Genomic DNA, 27,031 nt, shown 5'->3' on the forward strand with positions numbered 1-27,031 from the left:
ATTTTCAGAGAGAAAAGAATAACTAAACACGGTAATACTAGCTGACATATATACTGGGGACGAGTTCCATGGTGAATAAGAAAACATTGGTTACATAAAGTGGCCCTTTCAGGCAAACCTTTCAACAATATGTTTTTTACTAAATTAAACCAGATAGTGAAATCTCTCCCATTTTTCTAATCTGGGTTTAATTTTCTGATAGATTTTTAAAAATGTTACTGTCTGTACATGACCAAGTTACAGCGCTTTGGGAAAGTATTCCCCTCCCTTGATGTTTTTTCTGCTTTGTTCCATTATCGCCAGGAATGAAGATGGATTTCTGGAGGGTTCTTGCTATTTGCTTTACCCCGCATGCCAACTGCTTTGTAGTAAGTTGCAAAATATTTTTTTTTTACAGTGACCCAACAATGATTAAGGAAAAGCAGTGAACTTTAATACAGGAAAGTATTCACCCCCTCAAAGTCACCGCCGTGTGGAGCCCCCTTTTGTCACAGATGGGAGGCTCTTAGGGCAGGTCTCTATTAGCTTAGCACATCTGGACATGGGGATGTTTACATGTCCTTCCAGGTTCAACCTTCTTCAAGTAATATGAGTGGCGTTGATAGAGAGCGGTCTTCACATCAGGTCACAGATTCCCAGTTGGATTGAGGTCTGGGCTGTGAATAGACTATTCCTAGACATTTCCATGTTTCCCCTTAGACACCTCCAGTGTAGCTTTAGCAGTATACTTAGGGTCCTTGACCTGACGGAAGATAGTTCTTCAAAGTAATAGAAAGAGTGGCAGCATGCAGGGATTAAGTAAAATCCAAAAAGTTCTTTATTGTTCCATGTTCATTCCATAAAACAAGAAGGCAGGCATTGTTTCAGCCCACAAGGAGCCTTTTTCAAGATTGAAAAAGTGGATGTTTTTGTTGAATTTCGGATTAATGCCCACCATTTCCAGTCTGTGAGGTTTGGTGGGCTTCTTCTCTTCCCAGGTTTGTGGTTGTGCCATATTCTTTCCATTTAGCAGGTTATGCAAAATGATCACTCAAACTGCCAGTCAGCATGCAACAACATTCTACTGTGTGTTGCAGCCATGGTTTAACGTGTACCTATACATTTCTATTGGGATATATTTCCAATGGTTAGTGCTGACCCCCTTTTTCCCTTTCTGTACAAATATTGTGAAGTTTTGGCTGCCTTCACTGGGTCGTGCACACCTGCCGCCCATTTACCTCCTGTCCCTCCTATTGGAACATCTATATGGTATCCTACCCTCCCTGGTTTTATTTGCAGGCTTAGTCCCAAGAGAGGAGCATGTTGAGAGGTAGGAACTCAGCTTCCCCAGGTCAAGATTTACCACCTGGTATTAATGTTAGGACCCATCTGAGAGCTTGGTCACCTGGACGTTGGTAGATGGGCCAATGTGATTTGATCAAATTATATACTAAGAACCTTGCATTATTTAATGTGGTTAGATTATAGGTATGTATACCTCTGATAGTAAATTTATTTTGCATGCTGTTGCCAATTTTGGTTTCTGCTTCTACAGCATGCAACAAACTCCCCACCATTCATGACTTCTTCACGGTTAAATTTCTAAATCTGCTCGCTCTCACAGAAACGTGGATACAGCAGTCTGACACGACCTCTCCAGCTGCATTGCCTTACAATGGCCTGCAGTTCTCCCATACCCCAAGACCGGAAAACAGGCAAGGTGGATGAGTAAGTGCTCTTCTTTCTCCGCTATGCACCTTCCAGGTCATCCCCCTGTTACCCTCACTTACCTTCTCGTTGTTTGAGGTACATACCCTATGACTTTTCCGTCCGCTGTCCATGCGAGTGGCAGTTATCTACTGCCGTACAAGGTCCTCACGCCTGCTCATGGATCACTTTGCCGCCTGGCTCCCCCACTTTCTATCCTGCGAAATCAAAACCCTTATCTTAGGCAACTTTACCATCTCCACCAATGACCCCATCTTCCCATCATGCCTCTCAGCTTCTATCGCTTACCCCCTCCCTTGGTCTCTCATAACTCACAGCCTCTCCCACTCACAAGAGAAGGTAATAGTCTTGATTTTGTCTTCCTCCGTCTCTGATCTGCCTCCCACTTCACTAACTCCCCTCTCTTCCTCTATCAAGCTCCCTAGCATCTCTCCAGACCCACCTACCATACATACGTACAGAAACCTTCAGGCCGTTCACATCCAAAACCTTACTGAGTCCCTACAGTATTCTCTGTCCCTTATCTCCCTCCTCTCCTGCCCCAACCTGACTGCCACACATTACAACACCACCCTCAAATATGCCCTAGGTCAGTAGTGGCGAACCTATGGCACGTGTGCAAGAAACGGCATACAGAGCCCTCCCTGCTGGCACATGCCGCCGTCAGCAGCTCACCACGATAGTGATTACTGGCTGGGGTGACTCAGCTCCCCGTTGGTAATCACGCAGCGGCGCTGCTGATCCTGGCGCACACCCTGACATCAGTGTGCAGCCAAGATCCTCTTCCCCTGAGTCCTTTGCTCCTTAGTTCTGCAGGAAAGGGCAAGGGAGAAATTGTTCTAAGCTCACACACTGACTACTAGCAGGAGGTAAGTATATGGGTTGGGGGGGACTGTTACTACTGGGGCTACTGAAGAGGTTAATATAATTACTGGGGCTACTGAAGGGGTTACTATTATTACTGGGGCTGATGAGAGGGGTTAATATTACTACTGGGGCTATTGTGGGGAATAATATTACTACTCGGGGGGCTAATAATATTACTGGGGCTATTGAAAGATTTAATATTATTACTGGGGCTGCTGAGGGTGTTTCTATTTTTACTGGGACTGCTGTGGGGTTATTATTACTCGGGCTACTGAAGGGGTTTATATTACTACTGAGGGGGATAAAATTATTAATGAGTTTACTCAAAGGGTTAATATTATGACTGGGGCTGTTGAGGGGGTTACTATTATTACTGGGGCTACTGAGGGGGTTACTATTATTACTGGGACTACTGTGGGGTTATTATTATTAGGGCTACTGAGGGAGTTAATATTACTTCTGGGGCTACTGTGGGATTAATATTATTGCCGCCGTCGTCCGCTCACTACGATAGTGATTACCGTCTGGGGTGCCCCAGCTCTGTGCTGGTAATCACACATCCTGGTGCACACTCTGACATCAGTGTGCAGCCAAGATCCTCCTCCCCTGAGTCTTCTTCTCCTTAGTTCCGCAGGAGAGGGCAAGGGACCAAATGGTTCTGCGCTCACACATTACAAGCAGGAGGTAAGTATATGGGGGGACTGTTACCACTGAGGCTACTGAAGAGGTTAATATTATTACTGGGGCTACTGAAGGGGTTACTATTATTACTGAGGCTGCAGAGGGAGGTTAATATTACTACTGGAGCTATTGTAGGAATTAATATTACTACTGAGGGGGTTATTTATTATTATTGTGGCTACTGTGGGGTTAATATTGCTAATTAGGGTTTTTTTTATTACTGAGGCCACTTTGGGGGTCACTATTTCTACAGAGACTACAGTGGGGGACACTATTGTTACTGAGGCCACTATGGGGAACACTATTGCTACTGAGGCCACTGTAGGGGACATTACTACTGAGGCCCCTGTGGGGGACATTATTACTACTGAGGCCCCTGTGGGGGACATTATTACTACTGAGGCCCCTGTGGGGGACATTATTACTACTGAGGCCCCTGTGGGGGACATTATTACTACTGAGGCCCCTGTGGGGGACATTATTACTACTGAAGCCACTGTGGGGGACATTACTACTACTGAGGCACCTGTGGGGGACATTATTACCACTGAGGCCACTGTGGGGGACATTATTACCACTGAGGCCACTGTGGGGGACATTATTACCACTGAGGCCACTGTGGGGGACATTATTACCACTGAGGCCACTGTGGGGGACATTATTACCACTGAGGCCACTGTGGGGGACATTATTACCACTGAGGCCACTGTGGGGGACATTATTACCACTGAGGCCACTGTGGGGGACATTATTACCACTGAGGCCACTGTGGGGGACATTATTGCCACTGTGGGGGACATTATTACCACTGAGGCCACTGTGGGGGACATTATTACCACTGAGGCCACTGTGGGGGACAATATTACCACTGAGGCCACTGTGGGGGACAATATTACCACTGAGGCCACTGTGGGGGACATTATTACCACTGAGGCCACTGTGGGAGACATTATTACCACTGAGGCCACTGTGGGGGACATTATTACCACTGAGGCCACTGTGGGGGACATTATTACTACTGAGGCCACTGTGGGGCATATTATTACTACTGAGGCCACTATGGGGCATATTATTACCACTGAGGCCACTGTGGGGCATATTATTACTACTGAGGCCACTGTGGGGCATATTATTACTACTGAGGCCATTCTGCATGTGACCGCATACCTCAAGCTGACTCAGGGTATATTTACACATGGTGGAAACCCTGCAGAATGTCCGTAGCAAAAATACAGTCAAAATCTGCACTATTGCTATGGATTTTGCCAAGAAATCAGTTGTGTATCCACAGCTGATTTCATACTATGGGGCGCTCCCCTTATCTCCTCCGAAGACTTCTTGATGTCAGTGCTCCCTGACTTCCGGCTCCCAGTGGCCTGGTGAGGTGTGGCGCTGCTGGTCAGGTGAACCCACTACAGGCCACTTGGAACCATAAGTCGGGGAGCGCTGATAGCGGGAAGCCTACGGAAGCAGTGAGGGGGAGTGCCGCATAGTATGAAATCAGCTGTGGGTACGCAACTGATTTCCAGTTAAAATCTCCACCAAAGGCACTCCAATGCTCCAGCTAGGGAATAAACCACAGGGAGTTTCTTTCTGTCTATTTTAAAAAGGCCCTGTTGTTTTCATAATGACAGAGGTAAAAATCATGATAAGCCCCGTCCCCTGACGTGTTAGCACTTTGCTATAAATAAGTGGGTTTTGGGTGGCAGTTTGTGGACTCTGTCTCTAAAAGGTTCGCCATCACTGCCCTAGGTGAAGCAGCAAGCCCCCCATGACCCAAGCCATCCAATGCAAACTGCAGCAACCCTAGCTCACTCCTCAAATGCGCTTCCTACGGCGGTGCTCTAGGTTTGCTAAACAGCTGTGGAGAAAGTCACAAAAGTCAGCAGACTTTTTCCACTTCAAATTCATGCTCAGAACCTACAACCTTGCTCTCCACCATGCCAAACAAGTCTGCTTTACCATTCTTGTCTCCTCACTATCTCACAACCCCGAACGACTGCCACTTTACTTCTGAGAATGCCACCGACTGTCTACTGTCTCTGCAGCATCTGAGTGGGGCGCGTTAACGTGGGAGAGACCACGGGGCAGCAAGATGGATGTCACAGGTGGCTCTGCAATCTCTCGCAGCAATGGCGGCCGCACAGTGGCAAAAAGGATTTTACAGTCTATAAATACTAATGGTGGTTTGTCACGTGACGCCAGTAACTCATCTTGGACTCCGAGAGTTAATGACTATAGGTGAGCGAGTATACTCGCTAAAGGCAATTGCTCGAGCGAGCATTGCCTTTAGCGAGTATCTCCCCCGCTCGAGACGGAAGAGTCGGGTGCCGGCAGCGGGCAGGGAGCTGCGGGGGAGAGCGGGGCGAAACGGAGGGGAAATCTCTCTCTCCCCGACGCTCCCTCCTGCTGACAGCCGCTACTCACCGCTCCCCCGCGCTGGCACTCGAGCGGGGGAGATACTCGCTAAAGGCAATGCTCGCTCGAGCAATTGCCTTTAGTGAGTATACTCACTCATCTCTATTAATGATGAAATAACTGACATGAGTCTTGGTAGCTTTGATTAGTAAACTGGAGGTATGCAGTTTTACTGCAGCTCGGTTTTGTAATTACAACAAAGAAAACAATGGCAGTCTTGCAGCAATGGCAGAGATATTACTTTAAAGCAAATGGCACATTGATCTACAGTTCAATTTAGTAGAACACAAGTAAATCTTCAACGCTCCCAAAATAAGACCCACTCCGAAAATAAGCCCTACCACGATTTTTTTTTGGAGAGGCTTGAAATATAAGCTATACCAGGAAAATAAGCCCTAGCTGCACTACCTAAAAAAATAGGAATACATCACCTAGAAGACTCCGTCCAGGTCCCTCCCGCTGCTCTCCGAAGCTTCGACGTGCATCCTGCAGTCTTCGACGCTCAACAAAAAAATCACTTCCTGGTTACAGAATTCATATAACCCACCTCCAGGAAGCGATGGCTCTGATTGGTTCATTGAGTGCTGCATTGATTGGCTAAGCAGCAGTCGAAGAACCAATCACAGCCATTGCTTTGTGGATGCGGGATTAATGAATTGGCCAACCAATGCCGCGGCTCAGCAAGTCAGAGCTCCGGAGAGCAGCAGAAGGGATCTGGACCGAGGCTGCTAGGTAAGTATAATAAGACATCCCCCAAAAATAAGACCTAGCTCCTCTTTTGAGGCAAAAATTTAAATAAGACAGAGTCTTATTTTCGGGGAAACACTAATTATGTGATGTCTAAAATTAAATTTGTTGGACTAGACGTTATTTAGGGTTTTTAATAACAAAATCAGTGAATACTAAATAATGGGATGAACATATATGCAATCACAACCTGTCAGCTTTTATTTTTTAAACAAGGTTTTGTTTTTCATTCCACTGTAAGGCCGCCTGCAGAAGGGCGGGTCGGATCAGGCGGTGAGGATTCTCGCCGCGGGGCCCGACCAGAGCGTCTGCAGAAAGCGGCGCGTACTCACCAGTGCCCGCGGCTCCGGCTGTTTATGTGCTGGCTTGCGAGCCCCGCACAGAAATAGAACATGCTGTGATTTGTTTGCCGCGCGACATTTCGCCGTCTGCATAGAATTGCGTTTGTTAAAGCAATCCTATGACAGCTTTCAGCGTCGGAAATCCCGCCGCGGAATTTCCGCTCATTGCAGGCGGCCTTATTTGGACTATTCCCTTAGGTCCTTTACATAAAATCTACATTAAAATCCATTTTAATTGCAGGTTGTAACGCAACAAAACAGGAAAACCCCAAGAAGAGTGAATACTAACACAAGACACTGTATGCTTTACAGGCACCTCATGGGCCATTCAAATAATGGACAGGAGATGACCCATTGACTTCTATGGGAGGCTTTTAATGGCTGATGATTATCGAGCATAAATCATTAAAATGAATGAAAATGTGCGATAATTGTTACATCTAAATGCAAAGCCATAGCTTACTATTGAAATTGCCCAGAAGGGTCCTACAAGAGTGCTATCGCTTATTTTATGTAGGTTTGCAATTCACCCAGGCATGCAATGGTTAACTCCAGGTTAATCCGCCCTGCAACAGAACTCAAATTAATCTGCCCATCAACCAGCTATTTCTCATTGGCTGCCGGCAGTTTTGAGCTCCAATTGGCCAGTCTGTCTGGAGAGTTTAACGATATGATTGGCTATCTGATGGTGGGATGACAGTTGAGAGGCAGGCTGTGATTGGTTAGCAGTCAAGTTTCATTTAGATAGTCAGAGAGTCAGTGGTGAGCGGAGAGCAGCGAGTTGGCGTCATACAGCGCTGAAGTAAGGAGGCGGCAGAGATGTGGCAGAGTGAGGAGACAACGTGAGACAGATCGCGGAGCGGGTGAGAGCTGTGGAGAGGGAAGGACCAAAGCTCCTCTTAGGGCGGTCGTCCCTGACGGTGATTCTGTACATGGGAGGTAAAGCGTAAAAGGTGCCTGATAGCCAGGTCCGTCCCACAAGAGACGTGGGGGCCGAGCGACGCCCCACAAGAGACGGGGGGGCCGAGCGACGCCCCACAAGAGACGGGGGGGCCGAGCGACGCCCCACAAGAGACGGGGGGGTGGGGCCGAGCGACGCCCCACAAGAGACGGGGGGTGGGGCCCGAGCGACGCCCCACAAGAGACGGGGGGGTGGGGCCCGAGCGACATCCCACAAGAGAGGGGGGGGGGGGGCCGAGCGACGTCCCACAAGAGACGGGGGGGGGCCGAGCGACGTCCCACAAGAGACGGGGGGGGGGCCGAGCGACGTCCCACAACAGACGGGGGGGGGCCGAGCGACGTCCCACAAGAGACGGGGGGGCCGAGCGACGTCCCACAAGAGACGGGGGGGCCGAGCGACGTCCCACAAGAGACGGGGGGGCCGAGCGACGTCCCACAAGAGACGGGGGGGCCGAGCGACGTCCCACAAGAGACAGGGGGGCCGAGCGACGTCCCACAAGAGACGGGGGGGCCGAGCGACGTCCCACAAGAGACGGGGGGGCCGAGCGACGTCCCACAAGAGACGGGGGGGCCGAGCGACGTCCCACAAGAGACGGGGGGGCCGAGCGACGTCCCACAAGAGACGGGGGGGCCGAGCGACGTCCCACAAGAGACGGGGGGGCCGAGCGACGTCCCACAAGAGACGGGGGGGCCGAGCGACGTCCCACAAGAGACGGGGGGGGGGGGGCCGAGCGACGTCCCACAAGAGACGGGGGGGGGGGGGGGCCGAGCGACGTCCCACAAGAGACGGGGGGGGGGGGGCCGAGCGACGTCCCACAAGAGACGGGGGGGGGGGGCCGAGCGACGTCCCACAAGAGACGGGGGGGGGGGGCCGAGCGACGTCCCACAAGAGACGGGGGGGGGGGCCGAGCGACGTCCCACAAGAGACGGGGGGGGGGGGCCGAGCGACGTCCCACAAGAGACGGGGGGGGGGGGGCCGAGCGACGTCCCACAAGAGACGGGGGGGGGGCCGAGCGACGTCCCACAAGAGACGGGGGGGCCGAGCGACGTCCCACATGAGATGGGGGGGGGGGCCAAGCGACGTCCCACAAGAGGGGGGGGGGGGGAGCGACATCCCACAAGAGGGGGGGGGGGGCGAGCGACATCCCACAAGAGGGGGGGGGGGGGCGAGCGACGTCCCACAAGAGGGGGGGGGGGCGAGCGACGTCCCACAAGAGGGGGGGGGCGAGCGACGTCCCACAAGAGGGGGGGGGGGGCGAGCGACGTCCCACAAGAGGGGGGGGGCGAGCGACGTCCCACAAGAGGGGGGGGGGCGAGCGACGTCCCACAAGAGGGGGGGGGGGCGAGCGACGTCCCACAAGAGGGGGGGGGCGAGCGACGTCCCACAAGAGGGGGGGGGGCGAGCGACGTCCCACAAGAGGGGGGGGGGGCGAGCGACGTCCCACAAGAGGGGGGGGGGGCGAGCGACGTCCCACAAGAGGGGGGGGGGGGGCGAGCGACGTCCCACAAGAGGGGGGGGGGGGCGAGCGACGTCCCACAAGAGGGGGGGGGGGGCGAGCGACGTCCCACAAGAGGGGGGGGGGGGCGAGCGACGTCCCACAAGAGGGGGGGGGGGCGAGCGACGTCCCACAAGAGGGGGGGGGGGCGAGCGACGTCCCACAAGAGGGGGGGGGGGGCGAGCGACGTCCCACAAGAGGGGGGGGGGGGCGAGCGACGTCCCACAAGAGGGGGGGGGGCGAGCGACGTCCCACAAGAGGAGGGGGGCGAGCGACGTCCCACAAGAGGGGGGGGGGGGGCGAGCGACATCCCACAAGAGGGGGGGGGGGCCGAGCGACGTCCCACAAGAGGGGGGGGGGCCGAGCGACGTCCCGGAAATGACAAGGGCCTAGTGACATCCCAGAAGATGGTGATACAAATGGTGATATTGCCACCTCATCTCTCCCAAACATCCTCGGCCATCCTCCATGCAAATTATTTGATCTGCCAATCTAATGTCTGTGGAGAAATGCTGCCTAGTTTCACCCTATACTGAGACAAATGCCATTTTACTTGCTGTGATGAAATTATATTAACCCTTTGCAATCCAATTTTGGATTCAGGCTTTCCTAGGGGGCTCTTTCTGCCATTATACAATGGCGCCATCTGCTGGTAAGAGCCAGTACTGTGGAATGGGACATGCTGGAGAGGCCCCCGACAACAGAGCGGCCAGTAATATACAGTAATACAACCCTGTCGGACGCCTTCCGACATCGGAGTTGTACAGCTTTCAATCAGAATGTCTTCAGACGTCAGACAGTGGATTGGAAAGGGTTAAAGGTTTATTTTAATATTTTCATACCCCCTGGCCTCGGTGTATCACTGACTTCTCACCTAACTATTGTGCTATATAGCACTGGCGTCACGACAGATTACATTATCTACAACCCCATACAATGTGTTGGTCTCCGCTGCAGATGTTACTACCAGAAGAGCTGTGGTGATCGCCGCTGTGACAGTATTTTATTTTATATACCCCAATTATCATCATCCTACACCCTGCAAGTGCCGGAGCGTGACACTATTCATTTATCACTCACTGTCAACCAGCATAAAAATCAGCGCTGGTTCGCTCACCTCTTATTGCGTCTAAACGCTCCCCGCTCAGCGCTTCACATTCAATGCAAGAAGTGAGAGATACTCAGCGGGGATCTGCCTGTCTAACTGGTCTGCACGAGTGCGAACGATTAGCAGCGATGTCACCCACTCGTGCACTTGTCACCTGTGCAGGGAAGTGGAGGAGATAAGCTGTAATTATCACCTACTGTGGTGGAGCCTCTGCAGAACAAAAAATGTCAGACTATTATTAGACTTAGTGGTCAGTGTGAGAACTGCAGGATATTGGGATTTTTTCTAAATATAGATCGTGACTTTGAAAATGGGAAGAAACTCACCAAACAAGCTAAAAAAATTAATTTGAAGGACCAAAAAAAAAAGTATTCATTATGGAGCTATCACCCCAGTATATATATAAGTTGGCTGGTGTTATCTTTGTTAGTTGTTCCTTTCGATCTGAAGCTCCTGGCTTCTTTCTCCTCAGATGGTTATGTGATCTCAATTCTGATCAGCTCATATTTACTTAGGTTTATGTGTTCAGTGTTTAATCAGTTTCCCAGTCTGTATGATGCTATTACATGGAGCCTACTACAGAAACTGCCTGGCGGGAACACAGACACTCCTATAACAGTTACTGCTGATAATCACACAGCTCCTGTCTCACAGTTATAGTAGAGGAGATCACAGCTCATCCTGCTGACTGTATATTTATAGGCTTTAGCTTATTCATAAGAATATAGAAAGTAAAGATAAATTGAACTGCCTACCAAGCAGGCAGAAATGGTACAGGCTCTAGCTAATGCTTTGATGATGAATCATGGGATTTATGTGAAAGTAAAAATGTCACCATCAAGCTGATGCCTGATGAGTATCCGACAGGAGGCTGCACTGCATGGAAGTGGCTGCAATATACAGAGGAGACCTCCAGAGTGTGACAGGCAATCAGATGAGGGCAGAGATGAAAAAATTTGTTTTTGCCACAGCCCTTGCCACGGCCCTTTAACATAAAAACTTGATTTATACAAGAGGTCATTATCTGATTAAGCATTCCCTTTAACCCCTTCCAGCTCCAGGGCGTAAGTTTACGTCCTGGCAGCGGGGTACTTCCCACAACAGGGAGTAAACTTACGTCCTGGGGATAGCGCGAGATCACTTATAATCTTGCGCTATCCCGCAGTGGGAGCTGGCTGTCAGTCACAGCCGGCCTCCCACTGCAACAGCGGGGGTGCATCGGAGATGCGCTCCCTGCTGTGAACCCCTTCCATGCCGTGATCTATGTAGATCGCTGCATGGGAGGAGTTCACATAAAATCGCAGACAGCCTGGCCTATTGCCATGGTAACAGGATGCCAGACACTGGTGTCCTGTAGTGCCATAGCCTGTGCTGTGCTGCAAGTCCCTCAGAGGGACTCACATTGTGTAAAAAAAAAGATAAAAGATGAATAAAAAAGAAAAAAAAAAAAAAAAAAATATTAGCATAAAAAAGGTTAAAAAAAATTAAAACCCCACATTTTTGGTATTGTGTTGTCGCATCCGTAACAACGCGTACAATATGCTGTACATGCGTTTGACTGTGCTTGGAAAAAACGTTAAAAAAAGACGCTAAAAAACTGAGGCAAAATTTTTAGCATTTTCCCTCCCTAAAAACGCAATAAAAGTGATCAAAAAAGCCGTATGTAACCCAAAATGGTACCAATAAAAACTACAGCTTGTCTCGCAAAAAATAAGCCCTCACAGAGCTCCGTACATGAAAAAAAAAAAAAAAAAAGTTACAGAACTTTGAATGCAGCGATTTAGAAAAAAAGAAATTTCTCCAAAAAAAGGGTTTATATTGCAGAAAAGTTGAAAAACCTAAAAAAAAATGTAAGAATTTTGGTATCGTTCTAACTGTACCGACCCTCAGAAAAAATGGATTGCGTCATTTATGCTGCATGATTAACGCTGTAAAAAAAATAAATAATAATCCTTGGCAGAATTGATGCGTTTTCTCTCCCTGCTATCATAAAAAAATAAAAGTTTTACAATATAGTCTATGTACCCAAAAATGGTAGCAATAAAAACAAGCCCTTATACGGCCGCAACGACGGGAAAATAAAAAAGTTATGGCTTTTGAAAAATGGAGAAGAAAATCCGCCAAAAATCGTTGCGTCCTTAAGCCCAAAATAGGCCATGTCAGAAGGGGTTAAACAATCATAAATATTATAATAATATTGGATAAAACTAGACATTATTGGCCGCAGTACTGAAGACAGGAACTTTATGTCCTACCTGATCATCCTGTGGAAGAAGAGGCCGGGGACATCTGTCCGCTGCTGTTCTCTTACTGGATCTACCTGCAGAAAACACAGACAACCACTGAATTCATTCTCTGTATACAAATAATAAAGGGTGTGTGGATTTAGTCCTGTCTATTACCTGGTGATGGGGGGCGCTGGTGGTCCTCCATCATGACGTCCTTGTACAGATCCTTGTGTCCTTCTAAATACTCCCACTCCTCCATGGAGAAATAGACAGTGATGTCCTGACACCTTATAGGAACCTGACAACACAATGATACCGTCATCACCCAGACACATTATACCGCCATAGCGTTACTGTATAATGTCCCAGCATTCCCAGCAGCGTCACCTCTCCAGTCAGCAGCTCAATCATCTTGTTGGTAAGTTCTAGGATCTTCTGCTCATTGATCTCCTCCAGTATCAGGGGGTGAGGTGGAGGCCCTGTGATTGGGCTCAGGGGTCTTCCCCATCCATCAGACACCGGGGCCTGACAGCCATCACTAGAAGTCTTCTTCACTACCGTGTAATCCTGTTTATGGGGAGATACATCCATAAATATCCCTGCAGACATTCCCAGAGTCCTTCATCTCTCCCGTCATATCATCTGGTATTAGGGGGGTTGTCTGATTTCATGATAAAAAGAACTGAGCAATGCAGAGAAATTACATAAAACAAGCCTTCTGTATTAAATCTAATGCCGCCATTAAGCTTCTACCCGCTGGACTTTGTTTAATTGCCTGCAGTGATGACATCATGTTCCCAGGGTTCTTCATTTCTCCAGTCACATCATCTGATATTAGAGGGGTTGTCCGATTTCCTGATAAAAAACTGAGCAAAAATACAGAAACATTTGGCTGTAGGTTTCCACACACTTAACGTATATGTTTTTTGAGATCAAATGCCTTAAAGGGAAAAAAAATGTTGAACTTTAAAACTCTGTTGAGAAAACAGTTTTACAGTGGAAAACGTATACTGCGCATGCGATTAAAAAAGAAAACGTCTGCTTAAAACGTATGAAGTTTTACACGTTTTTTTTAATCAATTTGTTCTTTATTGGTTTTCTTTGATAAGACATATACAGGGTAAACAGTAGAAGCCGTTACATATTTAAACACTTTAAACAAGAGAAGACGATAGGTCCTCTAGATTTGCGTAGTATTAGATCAAAAATCGTTCGATAATATTCAAAGACATTTGTATACAACATGAGGCCTACATTTGAGTATGCATATACTTGTACTTATGTCTAAATAGAAAATAAAATTTAAAAAAAAAACAATTCTGTAGAACTTGGCTTCTGAAGAATACTAACAGGGGGTAGGAAGCAAAATGGGGGGGAGGGGGGGGAGTGGCTATTCAGGGAAGAGGCGTAACCATGGGTTCCATTTATTTTGGTACTTTGTGAAGCAGTCGTTTCTTTGGGCGTGTAGTTTTTCATAAATGTTATGGTCAGACATTGTCTGGATGAGATCTGAGGAGACGGGAGAGGTAGTGGTCTTCCAATTTCGTGCAATCAGAAGTTTGGCAACAAGTAGGATGTGGCAAGCCAGCTTCCTCATTGGGATGGGAAAGATCTTGTTATCTAGTAGATGGATAGCTAGGGCTGAGGATTTGGGGACTGTTATCCCCGTGATTCTTCTTAGTAGCTGGAAAGTTTCTTCCCAGAACCCTGCTAGTTTGGGGCAGCTCCAGAATATGTGGATAATGTTGCCCAGGTGGCCACATTGTCTCCAACAACGGTCCTCTACGTTAGGAAAGGCTCTGGCCAACAATGATGGAGTATAATACCATCTGGTCAGGACTTTAATATGTACTTCCAAAACATTGGCGTTGAGCGTGGCCTTGTTGACCCATTCAAATGCCGACAGCCATTGGGTCAGCGTGAATTTTTTCCTCATGTCTCTTTCCCAATTGAGAAGGTGGACTTTTTTGGTATCTCCCATATCTCCAGAGAGAGCATTATAGCACATTCTCACAAGGGATCGAGACAGCGGGGAAGAGTCACCAAGTATCTTTATTAGTTCATTTGGAACCTTTACCTTCCAGAATTGGGTGGCTTGTAGTATGGATCGTATTTGGAGATACTTAAAGACGTCTTCTGGGGGGATATTGAATTGTTCTACTAGTGTCGGGAAGGGGAGAAGATCTTCAGATTGAAGTAAGTCTCCCAGGTTTAGAATGCCTCTCTCTTCCCATGTGTTAAGTTTTAGATCTGGAATCAGGAATTCCAGTGTTATTAGTGGTATTTTATCAACCGCTTTTCCTGGGTGGTCTCTAATCTTTTGAGTGAGGAATGACCACGAGGATAGAGAGGCACGCATAGGAGGCGACATTAAGTGTAATTTCTGGACTGGTGGGAGCGAGGGAACTAGAGAACCATATAAGGTTGCCAGGAGAAGGGATCTCATTGATTTGTTGTCTATCAGATGGGTCTCAATTTGAGGCCATCCTGTTTCTGAGGTTGATCTTACCCATTGTCTGGTTTGATTAATGTGGATTGCCTGGAGGTATGACCATAGATTAGGGACTCCCAGTCCTCCTTGCTTTCTGTTAAGGTGGAGTATGGGGGCAGCGACTCTGGGTCTCCTTCCTTTCCATATGAAAATCGCAAGTTGCTTTTGAAATTTTGAGATCTCAACTTTAGGGATCGGAAGGGTAAGGGTACGAAAGAGATAGAGGATTTTAGGGAGGATTAACATTTTATATAAGACTACTCGGCCTAGCCAAGAGGGTTCTTTGTCTGCAAGGTATTTCAGCTCCTTTTGAAGTTCCTCCATCAAGGGGGAGAAGTTAGCGGAGATAGTATCAATGATTGGGAAAGATAGTTTGATTCCTAAATATGGAATATTTTTATCCTGCCAGTGGAAGGGGAATTCTTCAAGTATGTCTTTTTTTAGGAATTTGTCTATATTAATTCCTAGAATCTGTGTTTTATCTATATTTAGGCTATAATATGAGGTTTTGCTAAATTGTTGGATTGTCTCGTGTACCTCTCTTAATAAGGATATGGGGTCTGTTAAAAGAAGCAAAACATCATCAGCAAAAAGGCTGATTTTGTGTTTCCTGAGGCCTGCATGGATCCCTTTTATATTTGGGTTTAATCTGATGGCCTCAGCGAATGGCTCCATAACCATTACGAATAATAGTGGGGACAGGGGGCATCCCTGACGCGTTCCATTCGATATATGAAACGGTTTAGAGAAGACACCATCCACCAAGACCTCAGCGGAGGGGGAGCTATATAATGCCCCTATGGCTCCAAGAATATTTCCCCCAAAGCCAAATTTCTTCAGAGTGGCGAAGGCGAACTCCCAGTGAAGCCTGTCAAAGGCTTTTTCCGCATCTAAAGCCAGGAGCAGAGCTGGGGTACGGTTCGCCTCCGCCACTGTCATGAGATTGAGGACCCTCCTGGTGGCATCAGACGCCTGTCTCCCCCTAGTGAACGCCACTTGATCGGTGTGTATTATTTGTGGAAGTACGTTTAATAGTCGTTGGGCTAACAGTTTAGAATAGATCTTTGTGTCGCAGTTCAATAGAGAGATGGGTCTGAAATTTGCGGGGGAGTCTAATTTTTTACCTAGTTTGGGGATGGTGACTATAGTGGCCTTGAGCATCTCTTCTGGTAATTTCCCACAAGAAATGGCTTTATTGAAGGTTTCTGATAGATAAGGGGCCAGGTCCAGGGAGAAATCCTTATAGCATTCGTTGGAGAAGCCATCTGGACCTGGAGCCTTGTGTGTTTTTAATGTCTTGATTACTTTTTGGACCTCCAAGGCAGTAGTGGGGACATTTAAGGTGTTAAGTTGTTCTATTGTGATAGTTGGGAGATTAACTTTTCCAAGAAAAGTGTTAATTTGCTGGATGTCGGGTTGGAGAGTGGAGGGGTCATTTTTCAGGTTGTAGAGTCTGGAGTAATAGTTGCTAAACTCATCCGCTATGTCCTGAGGGTGAGAGATTCTTGCTTCAGAGCCATCTTGTTTGGTGAGGTAGGGGATTTTAGCTGGTGCTTGGCGTTTTTTCGCTAGTTTGGCCATGAGGCTTGAGGGTTTGTTAAATGATGTGTAGTAGTTCATCTTGGATAGTTTGGCTAATTTATCGAAATCTTCAATTAATGCTCGGCGGATTGTGAGACGGAGATTCATCAGTTCCTTATGGAGCGCTATTGAGGGGGAGGTTTGTAGATTTTGTTCTATAGTAGATATTCGTGCAAGGGTATTGTTTATGAGACGCTGTTTTTCTTTCTTGTGGTGTGAGTTTATTTTAATTAAGATGCCTCGGATGTACGCTTTATGCGCACACCAGGTGGAAAAAATGTTTGTGTCTATATTTGCATTAATTGAAAAATATTCAGTTAGAGATTCCTTAATTATTGAGTTGTTTTGGGAAATTCTCATGAGCGGAATGTTAATTTTCCAATTTCTGGGCGCTAGATTGGAATTTGCACTTTTTAAGGTGAGGAAGATTGGGGCATGATCCGACCAGGTTGTGTGTCCGATTTCGGCGTGTGAGATGGCAGGAAGGGTCCATCTGTCGACCAGAAAGAGGTCAATTCTGGAGAAGGATCTATGTCTGGGGGAATAGAAGGTATACTCCCTAGATGACGCGTTGAAACACCTAAATGTATCATAAAGCGCTTGCTTATGGAGCCATGGGGCTAGTGTAGGGGATGTTCTATCGGAAGTACTGGTAGAGTCCAATCGTTTGTCAGGAATAATATTGTAGTCTCCACACATTATAAGTTTGCCTACGTGTATTTTACGTATTTTTCTGAGGGTTTTATTTAGAAAAGAGATTTGTGATGCGTTTGGTGCGTATAAATTTACTAGGGTTACTTGAATGTTGTTAAAAAGTCCGACTAGGATTATGTATCTTCCTTGCGTGTCAATTACTTGTTGAATGAGGGTAAAGTTTATGGTGTCTTTAATTGCAATTATAACCCCGGCTTTTTTCCTTTCAGAGCAGGACAGGAAGATGTTTGGGAATTTTTTATGGGTAAACTGAGGTCGAGAGGAGTTTGCAAAATGCGATTCCTGAAGGCATAGGATGTCTGTTTTATTTTGGATTGCATCTTTCCAGACCGCTGATCTTTTATAGGGGGAATTTAGCCCTTTGGTATTTAAAGAACATATTTTGATCGCCATAATGGATATACCATGAGATTAAAGAATTTAGGAACCCTGGTGTTTTTGCCAATTTTAGGAAAGTAAGGAGGGGGAAAGGGGATATACACGTATATAACTGAAACAGCTGGCCAAAATTGCCAAACAATGTGGTCACATGAGGGAGTAACTGTCGGTTCAGGTCTCAGTGACCTAACGAGGGCATAAGAAAGTGACAGGAACAAGTCCCATCTGGCAGGTTCCAGTACCTGCATCTTCCTGGGGGGGAAAAAGTTCACCTGACGTTGGAGTACCCTCCAATCTCTTTAATGAGTAAGGTACTGGCTCAGCGGGGTGGGGGGGGATGTGAATTCTTGTGAGGAATTCCAGGAGGTTCAATGGCGTTTTTTCCTTGAGGATTGCTTGAAATAGGGATGCCCCAGGCTGCGAGAGTCTTTTCTCCTTCCTCTGGGTAGTTAAAGACAATCACAGCTCCCTCCTTGCGCAGAATTAGTTTTGTGGGAAAGCCCCATTTGTATAAGATTTTTTCCCTTCTAAGAGCAGTAGTTATATGTGCAAATGTTTTTCTGGTTTGTATCGTGGCGGGAGATAGATCAACAAATAGTTGGATGTTCGCAAATTGTGGCGGGAGATCGGACACCTTGCGAGAAGCGAACATGAGAGCCTCCTTAATGTGAAAAAAATGGATCCTCGCGATGACGTCACGCGGGACATTTTCGGGGAGAAGTTTTGGCTTTTGAAGGCGGTGGGCTCTATCAATGATAAGCTCCTGAGTAGGAGAAGATGGAAGCAGGTGTTTCATTAGCTGTGTTAAAAAGTCCTTCAACTCTGTTGGGCTGACTTTTTCAGGGATGCCTCTGAACTTAATATTGTTCCGCCTGTTGCGGTCTTCTAAGTCGGCCATCTTTGTTTTTATTTGGGCCACTTCGTCTTCCAGAGCGTAATGCGCGTCGATTAGCGTATTGTGGGAGTGGGTTAGTTCCTCCATTTTATGCTCTATGTGAGTGGTTCTTTCTTCCACTTCGGATAGTGAGGAGTTAATTGAGGCGGAAAGGGCGTTAAAGTCTTCCCGCATAGAGTTTCTTAATGCCAGTAGCATTTCTTTAATGAAGGCCTCTGAAGCGGGCTGACTGGAGGATGGGAGCGTATCAATAAGCTCTGTACTGCCTGTTGGGGGTAGTAGTATGTGTGCTGCGACCTCCAGCCTAGGTCTCCTCTTATCTGGGCTGGCTGTGGGAGAGTGTCCATTATCTGTGCCTGCCACGAGGTTGGGCGCCATTTTGGGAGAGTGGGGGCTATTGTGTGTAGTGGATGCCGCTGAATCACTCACCTCTCCTGACGCTGAAGGCGAACGGGCATCTCCTGAAGCGGCTCCTGGGCTTTCCGGCAGTCTTCTCTGTCTCCTCGGAGTCTCGGAGGGAGCTTCGTTTGTAGCTGCAGAGGAGGAGGGGGGCGCGGGGGTGAGAGCGGCCGCTGACTCTCTCCGGCTGCCGCGCGCTGAGAAGAAGTCGGCGACCCGCTGCGGGGATGGTTTCACCGGCTTTCGTCGGGTCATGGCTGCGGGGGAGGAAGTCTGCGGGATCTTTCTTGCAGTGACAGTCCCGCTGATGCTATTTTTGTAGCTGTGGAGGGTTCGTCCGGGACGGAACTCAAGCTAGTGCGTCCGTCTCGGGCTTCAGTCAGGCCACGCCCCCGTTTTACACGTTTTTTCATGTATGTTTTGTGCATTCAAGAATCGTACGTGTAAGTGCCAGTATGTATAGGCCCTTGGTAAAACGTATTTTACACACTTTCTAATCATTGCTAGATGTTTGTCTGAAACCAGACGCATGTAAGCGGGCCGGTAGAGTAGGACCTGTCCATGTCTGCATGTAAGCGGGCCCGTAGAGTAGGACCTGTCCATGTCTGCATGTAAGCGGGCCCGTAGAGTAGGACCTGTCCATGTCTGCATGTAAGCGGGCCCGTAGAGTAGGACCTGTCCATGTCTGCATGTAAGCGGGCCGGTAGAGTAGGACCTGTCCATGTCTGCATGTAAGCGGGCCGGTAGAGTAGGACCTGCCCATTTCTGCATGTAAGCGGGCCGGTAGAGTAGGACCTGCCCATGTCTGCATGTAAGCGGGCCGGTAGAGTAGGACCTGTCCATGTCTGCATGTAAGCGGGCCGGTAGAGTAGGACCTGTCCATGTCTGCATGTAAGCGGGCCGGTAGAGTAGGACCTGTCCATGTCTGCATGTAAGTGGGCCCGTAGAGTGGGACCTGTCCATGTCTGCATGTAAGCGGGCCCGTAGAGTGGGACCTGTCCATGTCTGCTTGTAAGCGGGCCCGTAGAGTAGGACCTGTCCATGTCTGCATGTAAGCGGGCCCGTACAGTGGGACCTGTCCATGTCTGCATGTAAGCGGGCCCGTAGAGTGGGACCTGTCCATGTCTGCATGTAAGCGGGCCCGTAGAGTGGGACCTGTCCATGTCGGCATGTAAGCGGGCCCGTAGAGTGGGACCTGTCCATGTCGGCATGTAAGCGGGCCCGTAGAGTGGGACCTGTCCATGTCGGCATGTAAGCGGGCCCGTAGAGTGGGACCTGTCCATGTCTGCATGTAAGCGGGCCCGTACAGTGGGACCTGTCCATGTCTGCATGTAAGCGGGCCCGTACAGTGGGACCTGTCCATGTCTGCATGTAAGCGGGCCCGTACAGTGGGACCTGTCCATGTCTGCATGTAAGCGGGCCCGTACAGTGGGACCTGTCCATGTCTGCATGTAAGCGGGCCCGTACAGTGGGACCTGTCCATGTCTGCATGTAAGCGGGCCCGTACAGTGGGACCTGTCCATGTCTGCATGTAAGCGGGCCCGTAGAGTAGGACCTGTCCATGTCTGCATGTAAGCGGGCCCGTAGACTAGGACCTGTCCATGTCTGCATGTAAGCGGGCCGGTAGAGTAGGACCTGTCCATTTCTGCATTTAAGCGGGCCGGTAGAGTAGGACCTGTCCATTATTGCATGTAAGCGGGCCCGTAGACTAGGACCTGTCCATGTCTGCATGTAAGCGGGTCGGTAGAGTAGGACCTGTCCATTTCTGCATTTAAGCGGGCCGGTAGAGTAGGACCTGTCCATGTCTGCATGTGAGCGGGCCGGTAGAGTAGGACCTGTCCATGTCTGCATTTAAGCGGGCCGGTAGAGTAGGACCTGTCCATGTCTGCATTTAAGCGGGCCGGTAGAGTAGGACCTGTCCATGTCTGCATTTAAGCAGGCCGGTAGCATGGCTTTGCAACTGCAGTCCCGCTGTCATTATCACCACTTTTTTTTTTCACTAACCCCCACACCCCAGTTTCCCATATAGGCTATCCTTAAATTCAACTCCCAGTGCTTTAGAAGTGTTGAGGGGACAGTTCCCACCACTCATTGTTAATGGGGGACATTAGATGTGATTGACAGTAAGTGGTGGCATCATCCACTTGGCATAGTCAAGACACTGGGACTTGAATTTAAAGATAGCCTGTATGGGGGCAACAGAGGCCAGTAGAGATACAACAAGAATGGCGATACTGTCAGTGAGGTTGCATCTGCCAAGCTAAGGTCAACTTTTACAAACATAGGAATGATGTAACGTGACGTCATCCCCAGAATCTCTCACCTCTCCTGTAAGCTGGAAGAGTATCTCTAGGGTGAGGGTGAATATACTCTCCGCCATCTTGTCCTTCTTCTTATCCATCCTTGTTGGGTCAATCAGGAATATTATCTGATATAGAAGATATCAGCCGAGGATCCTGAATGGGGAGAAGACGAGACAATGTAACATCATACACAACCCCCTGTAATAATACAATTACTGCAGATCATAAGGGAAAACTGTGTGAGGAGATATCAAAGGGGTTTACCAGGCAAATACTATGGAGTAATCATCATCAGGATCGGTCATCAATAGTTGATCCTCGTGGATCTGCTGCTCAGCTGATCATCCAGACTGCAATAAATGCAGCTACGCCGGGCGTCTAACCGCACTCCACCCACTGACAGCGGGCCAGACGATCAGTTGATCACAAGGATCTCGAGTGGTGGATCCCCGGCAATACACTATTCATGTCCAACCCTGAGGAGAGATCATCAACAGTATTTGCTCGATTAACCTCCTTAGATTATGTTCACATGTTGCAGATTTTGAGGCAGAAATTGAAGCAAATCTGCGTGTGGATTCCATGTCCAGAAGTCACACAACACTTTGTTTTTTCTGCAAAGAAATCTGAACTCTGCAGATGGAAACAATCTGCTCCAAAACCTGTAGACTAGAGTGAGAATTTCCCATTTTAAAAGGCCAAATCCGCATGTGGATCTGCGGTGGAGATCTGAAGCTCAGCCGTGGATTTCTATTGTGGTCTTCAGAGTTGGACTCCATGTGGATAAAGCCATGCTGGATCTTCCTGTCTGAACATATCCTAACAGTAAGGGTCCTCTTACATGGGACAACTGTCGGGGGCTTCAGTGGCCGGCAGCCATGTGAATGATAATCGCGCCTGTGCTGAGTAGAGGTGGAGCGGCCGGAGATCGTTGCGGCCCGTCCGCTTCCATCCCCAGTATACAGGCCGTAGTGCATGGATGAAGGATCGGAGTTTTATTTCCAGGTCTGCAGAAACTGAGCGACAAGTGAATTATCGTTGCTCTCTCAGTCGCCGCCAACATTTACACTGAACTATTAGCGTTCGGACTCCTATGATCCAGCGAGAATCTGAGAAACGATCGTCCCAGGTAAAAGGGCGCCAACACAGGAGCCAAATGTGTTTATCTGTGCTTTCTGGATTTTCCAGCATGTTCTAGAGCGCACGCTACTCGTACCTGGATGGTAATGGCATCTTCCGGAAACAATTCACCTGTATTTAAGTAACGAGGAGCGATGACATCATGTCCGGCCTGTACAACATACTGCAGGGTGACAGCGCATATACTGACTATTACATCATGTCCGGCCTGTACACCATACTGTTGGGTGACAGCGCATATACTGACTATTACATCATGTCTGGCCTATACGCTGTACTGCTGGGTGACAGCGCAAATACTGACTATTACATCATGTCCGGCCTGTACACCGTACTGTTGGGTGACAGCACATATACTGACTATTACATCATATCCGACCTGTACACCGTACTGTTGGGTGACAGCACATATACTGACTATTACATCATATCCGGCCTGTACACCGTACTGTTGGGTGACAGCACATATACTGGCTATTACATGATGTCCAGCCTGTGCACCGTACTGTTGGGTGACAGCGCATATACTGACTATTACATCATGTCTGGCCTATACGCTGTACTGCTGGGTGACAGCGCAAATACTGACTATTACATCATGTCCGGCCTGTACACCGTACTGTTGGGTGACAGCGCATATACTGACTATTACATCATGTCTGGCCTATACGCTGTACTGCTGGGTGACAGCGCAAATACTGACTATTACATCATGTCCGGCCTGTACACCGTACTGTTGGGTGACAGCACATATACTGACTATTACATCATATCCGACCTGTACACCGTACTGTTGGATGACAGCACATATACTGACTATTACATCATATCCGGCCTGTACACCGTACTGTTGGGTGACAGCACATATACTGGCTATTACATGATGTCCAGCCTGTGCACCGTACTGTTGGGTGACAGCGCATATACTGACTATTACATCATGTCCGGCCTGTACACCGCACTGTTGGGTGACAGCACATATACTGACTATTACATCATGTCCGGCCTGTACACCGTACTGTTGGGTGACAGCACTTATACTGACTATTACACCATGTCCGACCTGTACACCGTACTGCTGGGTGACAGCGCATATACTGACTATTACATCATGTCCGGCCTGTACACCGTACTGTTGGGTGACAGCGCATATACTGACTATTACATCATGTCCGGCCTGTACACCGTACTGTTGGGTGACAGCGCATATACTGACTATTACATCATGTCCGGCCTGTACGCCGTACTGTTGGGTGACAGCGCATACACTGACTACTACATCATGTCTGGCCTGTACACCCTACTGTTGGATGACAGCACATATACTGACTATTACACCATACTGTTGGGTGACTGCGCATATACTGACTATTACATCATGTCCGGCCTGTACACCGTACTGCTGGGTGACAGTGCATATACTGACTATTACATCATGTCCGGCCTGTACACCGTACTGTTGGGTGACAGCACATATACTGACTATTACATCATGTCCGGCCCTGTACTCCGTACTGTTGGGTGACAGCACATATACTGACTATTACATCCTGTCCGGCCTGTACACCGTACTGCTGGGTGACAGCGCATATACTGACTATTACATCATGTCCGGCCTGTACACCGTACTGCTGGGTGACAGCGCATATACTGACTATTACACCATACTGTTGGGTGACTGCGCATATACTGACTATTACATCATGTCCGGCCTGTACTCCGTACTGTTGGGTGACAGCGCATATACTGACTATTACATCATGTCCGGCCTGTACACCGTACTGTTGGGTGACAGCGCATATACTGACCGTTATACAACTAGTGCAGCCGTACGCTTCTGTTACAGATGGAGATGCTTTACTAAAGATCTGTGGAAACTTTTACATCCGGCAAAATAGAAAAAAGTAAGAAAAATAAATCGTAAAGAAACGGATATCACAAATATGTCTGTCGTGTCAAATAAAGCCGAATATGTAGTACAATAAAGAGAGAAACGCCTTATTTTGTAAATGTTCTCATCCCCCCCCCCCCATCCCCCGGCTCTTTCACCGAAAATTCAAAGATCTGCGACCTGCACTTCTGGAGACCGTGACTGTGGGCCCTTCTACACGGCGATCAGCAAGGATCTGAACGATATCATTCAGTGTGAATACCGGCATGACGGAACAATAAGTGATACATTCATTCATTGCTCAGATTGTATGAAGCCTGAAGGACGGAGCGGCCGTGTAAACAGGCAGTCATCATGTATGAACGGCGGCCTGCTTACTGTGAATGGAGGCGGCCGGAACAATCCCAGCTCCACCGCCATTCACTAGTGATGATTGTACCGCTGTCATCACCGGGGCGACCCGTCCGGCATCTGAGACCGGTGAGCCGTCCGTGTAAAACCCCCTTTAGATAGGAGGTAAAGATAAGGCGGCCATCGCTGCGGCGTTGGGGGCCTTCAGGGATCACGTCTCTGCTCTGGTTTTGGAGGAGAGAAACTGAAATAAAAGTGAAAGAAACGAATCCATTTTTTTCTACATTGATTTCAGTGGGGTTTAAAAAATACAATAAAAAAAAAAAGCAAATGGAAAGCCTTGAGTTCGCTTCCATGCCGCCAGGTTTGTGTTTTTTTGGATGGAAAAATAGCGCGGTCTGCGGGGTTATATTTTTGTAAGAAAAACCCTGGGGTTTGAGCGCCAGTAAGAGAACGGCTTCTAACAACGTTTATGAAAGGGTTAATGAAGATGGAGCAATATCTCTGCAGCGCCACCTATTGGATGGCGGCATTCTTGCAACTCAATGTCCCCCTTTATACAGGTCTATGCAACAATGCTTGGGAATTGAAAACCAAGCCAGAACCCATACACAGACAGCTGTTTCGGGGTGTTTGCCCCTCCTCAGTGTGCAGTAGGCTTCTTGCTTAGCTGGTGAGAGGCTTGCAACATGAATCAGGAGGGGTGTAGTTTCTCCTTAAAGGGGTTGTCTCGCGGCAGCAAGTGTGGTTAAGCACTTCTGTATGGCCATATTAATGCACTTTGTAATATACATTGTGCATTAATTATGAGCCATACAGAAGTTATTCACTTACCTGTTTCGTTGCTAGCGTCCCCGTCTCCATGGTGCCGTCTAATTTCAGCGTCTAATCGCCCGATTAGACGCGCTTGCGCAGTCCGGTCTTCTTTCTTCTGAATGGGGCCGCTCGTGCCGGAGAGCGGCTCCTCGTAGCTCCGCCCCGTCACATGTGCCGATTCCAGCCAATCAGGAGGCTGGAATCGGCAATGGACCGCACAGAAGACCTGCGGTCCACCGAGGGTGAAGATCCCGGTGGCCATCTTCGCCAGGTAAGTAAGAAGTCACCGTAGCGCGGGGATTCAGGTAAGCGCTGTGCGTTTTGTTTTTTTAAACCCCTGCATCGGGTTTGTCTCGCGCCGAACAGGGGGGCTATTGAAAAAAAAAAAAACGTTTCGGCGCGGGACAACCCCTTTAAGGAGAGCACCCAAAAAGTGTGGGGAGACACCGAGAGGGTGTCTGGGTTGGGAGGAGCATAGTACCTCCTCAAGGAGAACACCCAAAAGGGGTGTGGGGATACCTAGAAGGTGAATGGGGCCACTTTGCAAGCTCCGCTGGGTGATTCATTTCCTATTCCAATCAATGTTAAGACTTGTTAAAAAGTCACATTGATTTCAAAGAATGTTGCCATTCAATAGGTGGCGCTTCCTGATTTGCATAAATTACCCAGAGGAGCTTGCATGGCCTTATAAGTGGCCTCACTTTTGTGTGTTCTCACACCCTTTTTAGCTGTTCTCTTTTCGGAGAGACTATTCCCCTCCCAACCCACTCACATTCTAGGTGCTTTGTTTAATGAGACAGGACACCCCTCCTGAAAGGGAAAAGGGAGAAATGACAACTATGCCCCCCTTTTCCCCGAGGGCTGGAGACCCCACATACCTCCACCTGCAGCCGGACAGGAGCCATGTGGTTGTTCTGTGCTTACAGGACCTGTGATGATGTCACCGTCATGTGATCAGTGTGTGGGAGGAGACAAGGGGTCACATGACTAGATCTCTGCTCAGTGGATGCAGGACTCTGCTGTGTGACCTGCAGTTTATGTGTCCCATCAGGATGTATTCAGAGAGTGGATGGAGCCGGCGAGCGTGTGTGAGACGGAGGAGCGGAGCCGAGCGTGTGTGAGACGGAGGAGCAGAGCCGAGTGTGTGTGAGACGGAGGAGCGGGGCTGAGCGTGTGTGAGACGGAGGAGCGGGGCTGAGCGTGTGTGAGACGGAGGAGCGGGGCTGAGCGTGTGTGAGACGGAGGAGCGGGGCTGAGCGTGTGTGAGACGGAGGAGCGGGGCTGAGCGTGTGTGAGACGGAGGAGCGGGGCTGAGCGTGTGTGAGACGGAGGAGCGGGGCTGAGCGTGTGTGAGACGGAGGAGCGGGGCTGAGCATGTGTGAGACGGAGGAGCGGGGCTGAGCATGTGTGAGACGGAGGAGCAGAGCTGAACGCGCGTGCAAGATAGATGAGCCGAGACAAACGTGCGTGTGCCAAGCAGAGAAGCGGAGCCGAGCGCTGGTGCCAGGCGGAGGAGCGG

General features: G+C 48.7%; 1 protein-coding gene across 9 annotated transcripts in view; it reads right to left on the reverse strand.

The window, feature by feature from the left end:
• Positions 1 to 27,031, reverse strand: part of LOC136624332 (oocyte zinc finger protein XlCOF6-like) — a 459,204-nt gene that overhangs the window by 181,762 nt on the left and 250,411 nt on the right. For 2 of the 9 annotated variants that reach the window (XM_066598262.1, XM_066598264.1), the window contains exon 1: positions 1,794 to 2,240. The exons of 5 other annotated variants lie outside the window; for them this stretch is intronic. In XM_066598262.1, coding sequence (XP_066454359.1) covers positions 1,794 to 1,820 — 27 coding nt within the window. In that variant the 5' untranslated portion in view covers positions 1,821 to 2,240. Of the gene's footprint in view, positions 1 to 1,793; positions 2,241 to 12,580; positions 12,646 to 12,727; positions 12,852 to 12,940; positions 13,121 to 21,334; positions 21,468 to 26,390; positions 26,414 to 27,031 lie in introns of those variants that run through there. 2 more of the 9 variants (XM_066598263.1, XM_066598258.1) reach the window with 2 other exon arrangements.

This window comes from Eleutherodactylus coqui, chromosome 4, assembly GCF_035609145.1.
Source record: "Eleutherodactylus coqui strain aEleCoq1 chromosome 4, aEleCoq1.hap1, whole genome shotgun sequence".
Taxonomy (NCBI): Eukaryota; Metazoa; Chordata; class Amphibia; order Anura; family Eleutherodactylidae; genus Eleutherodactylus; species Eleutherodactylus coqui.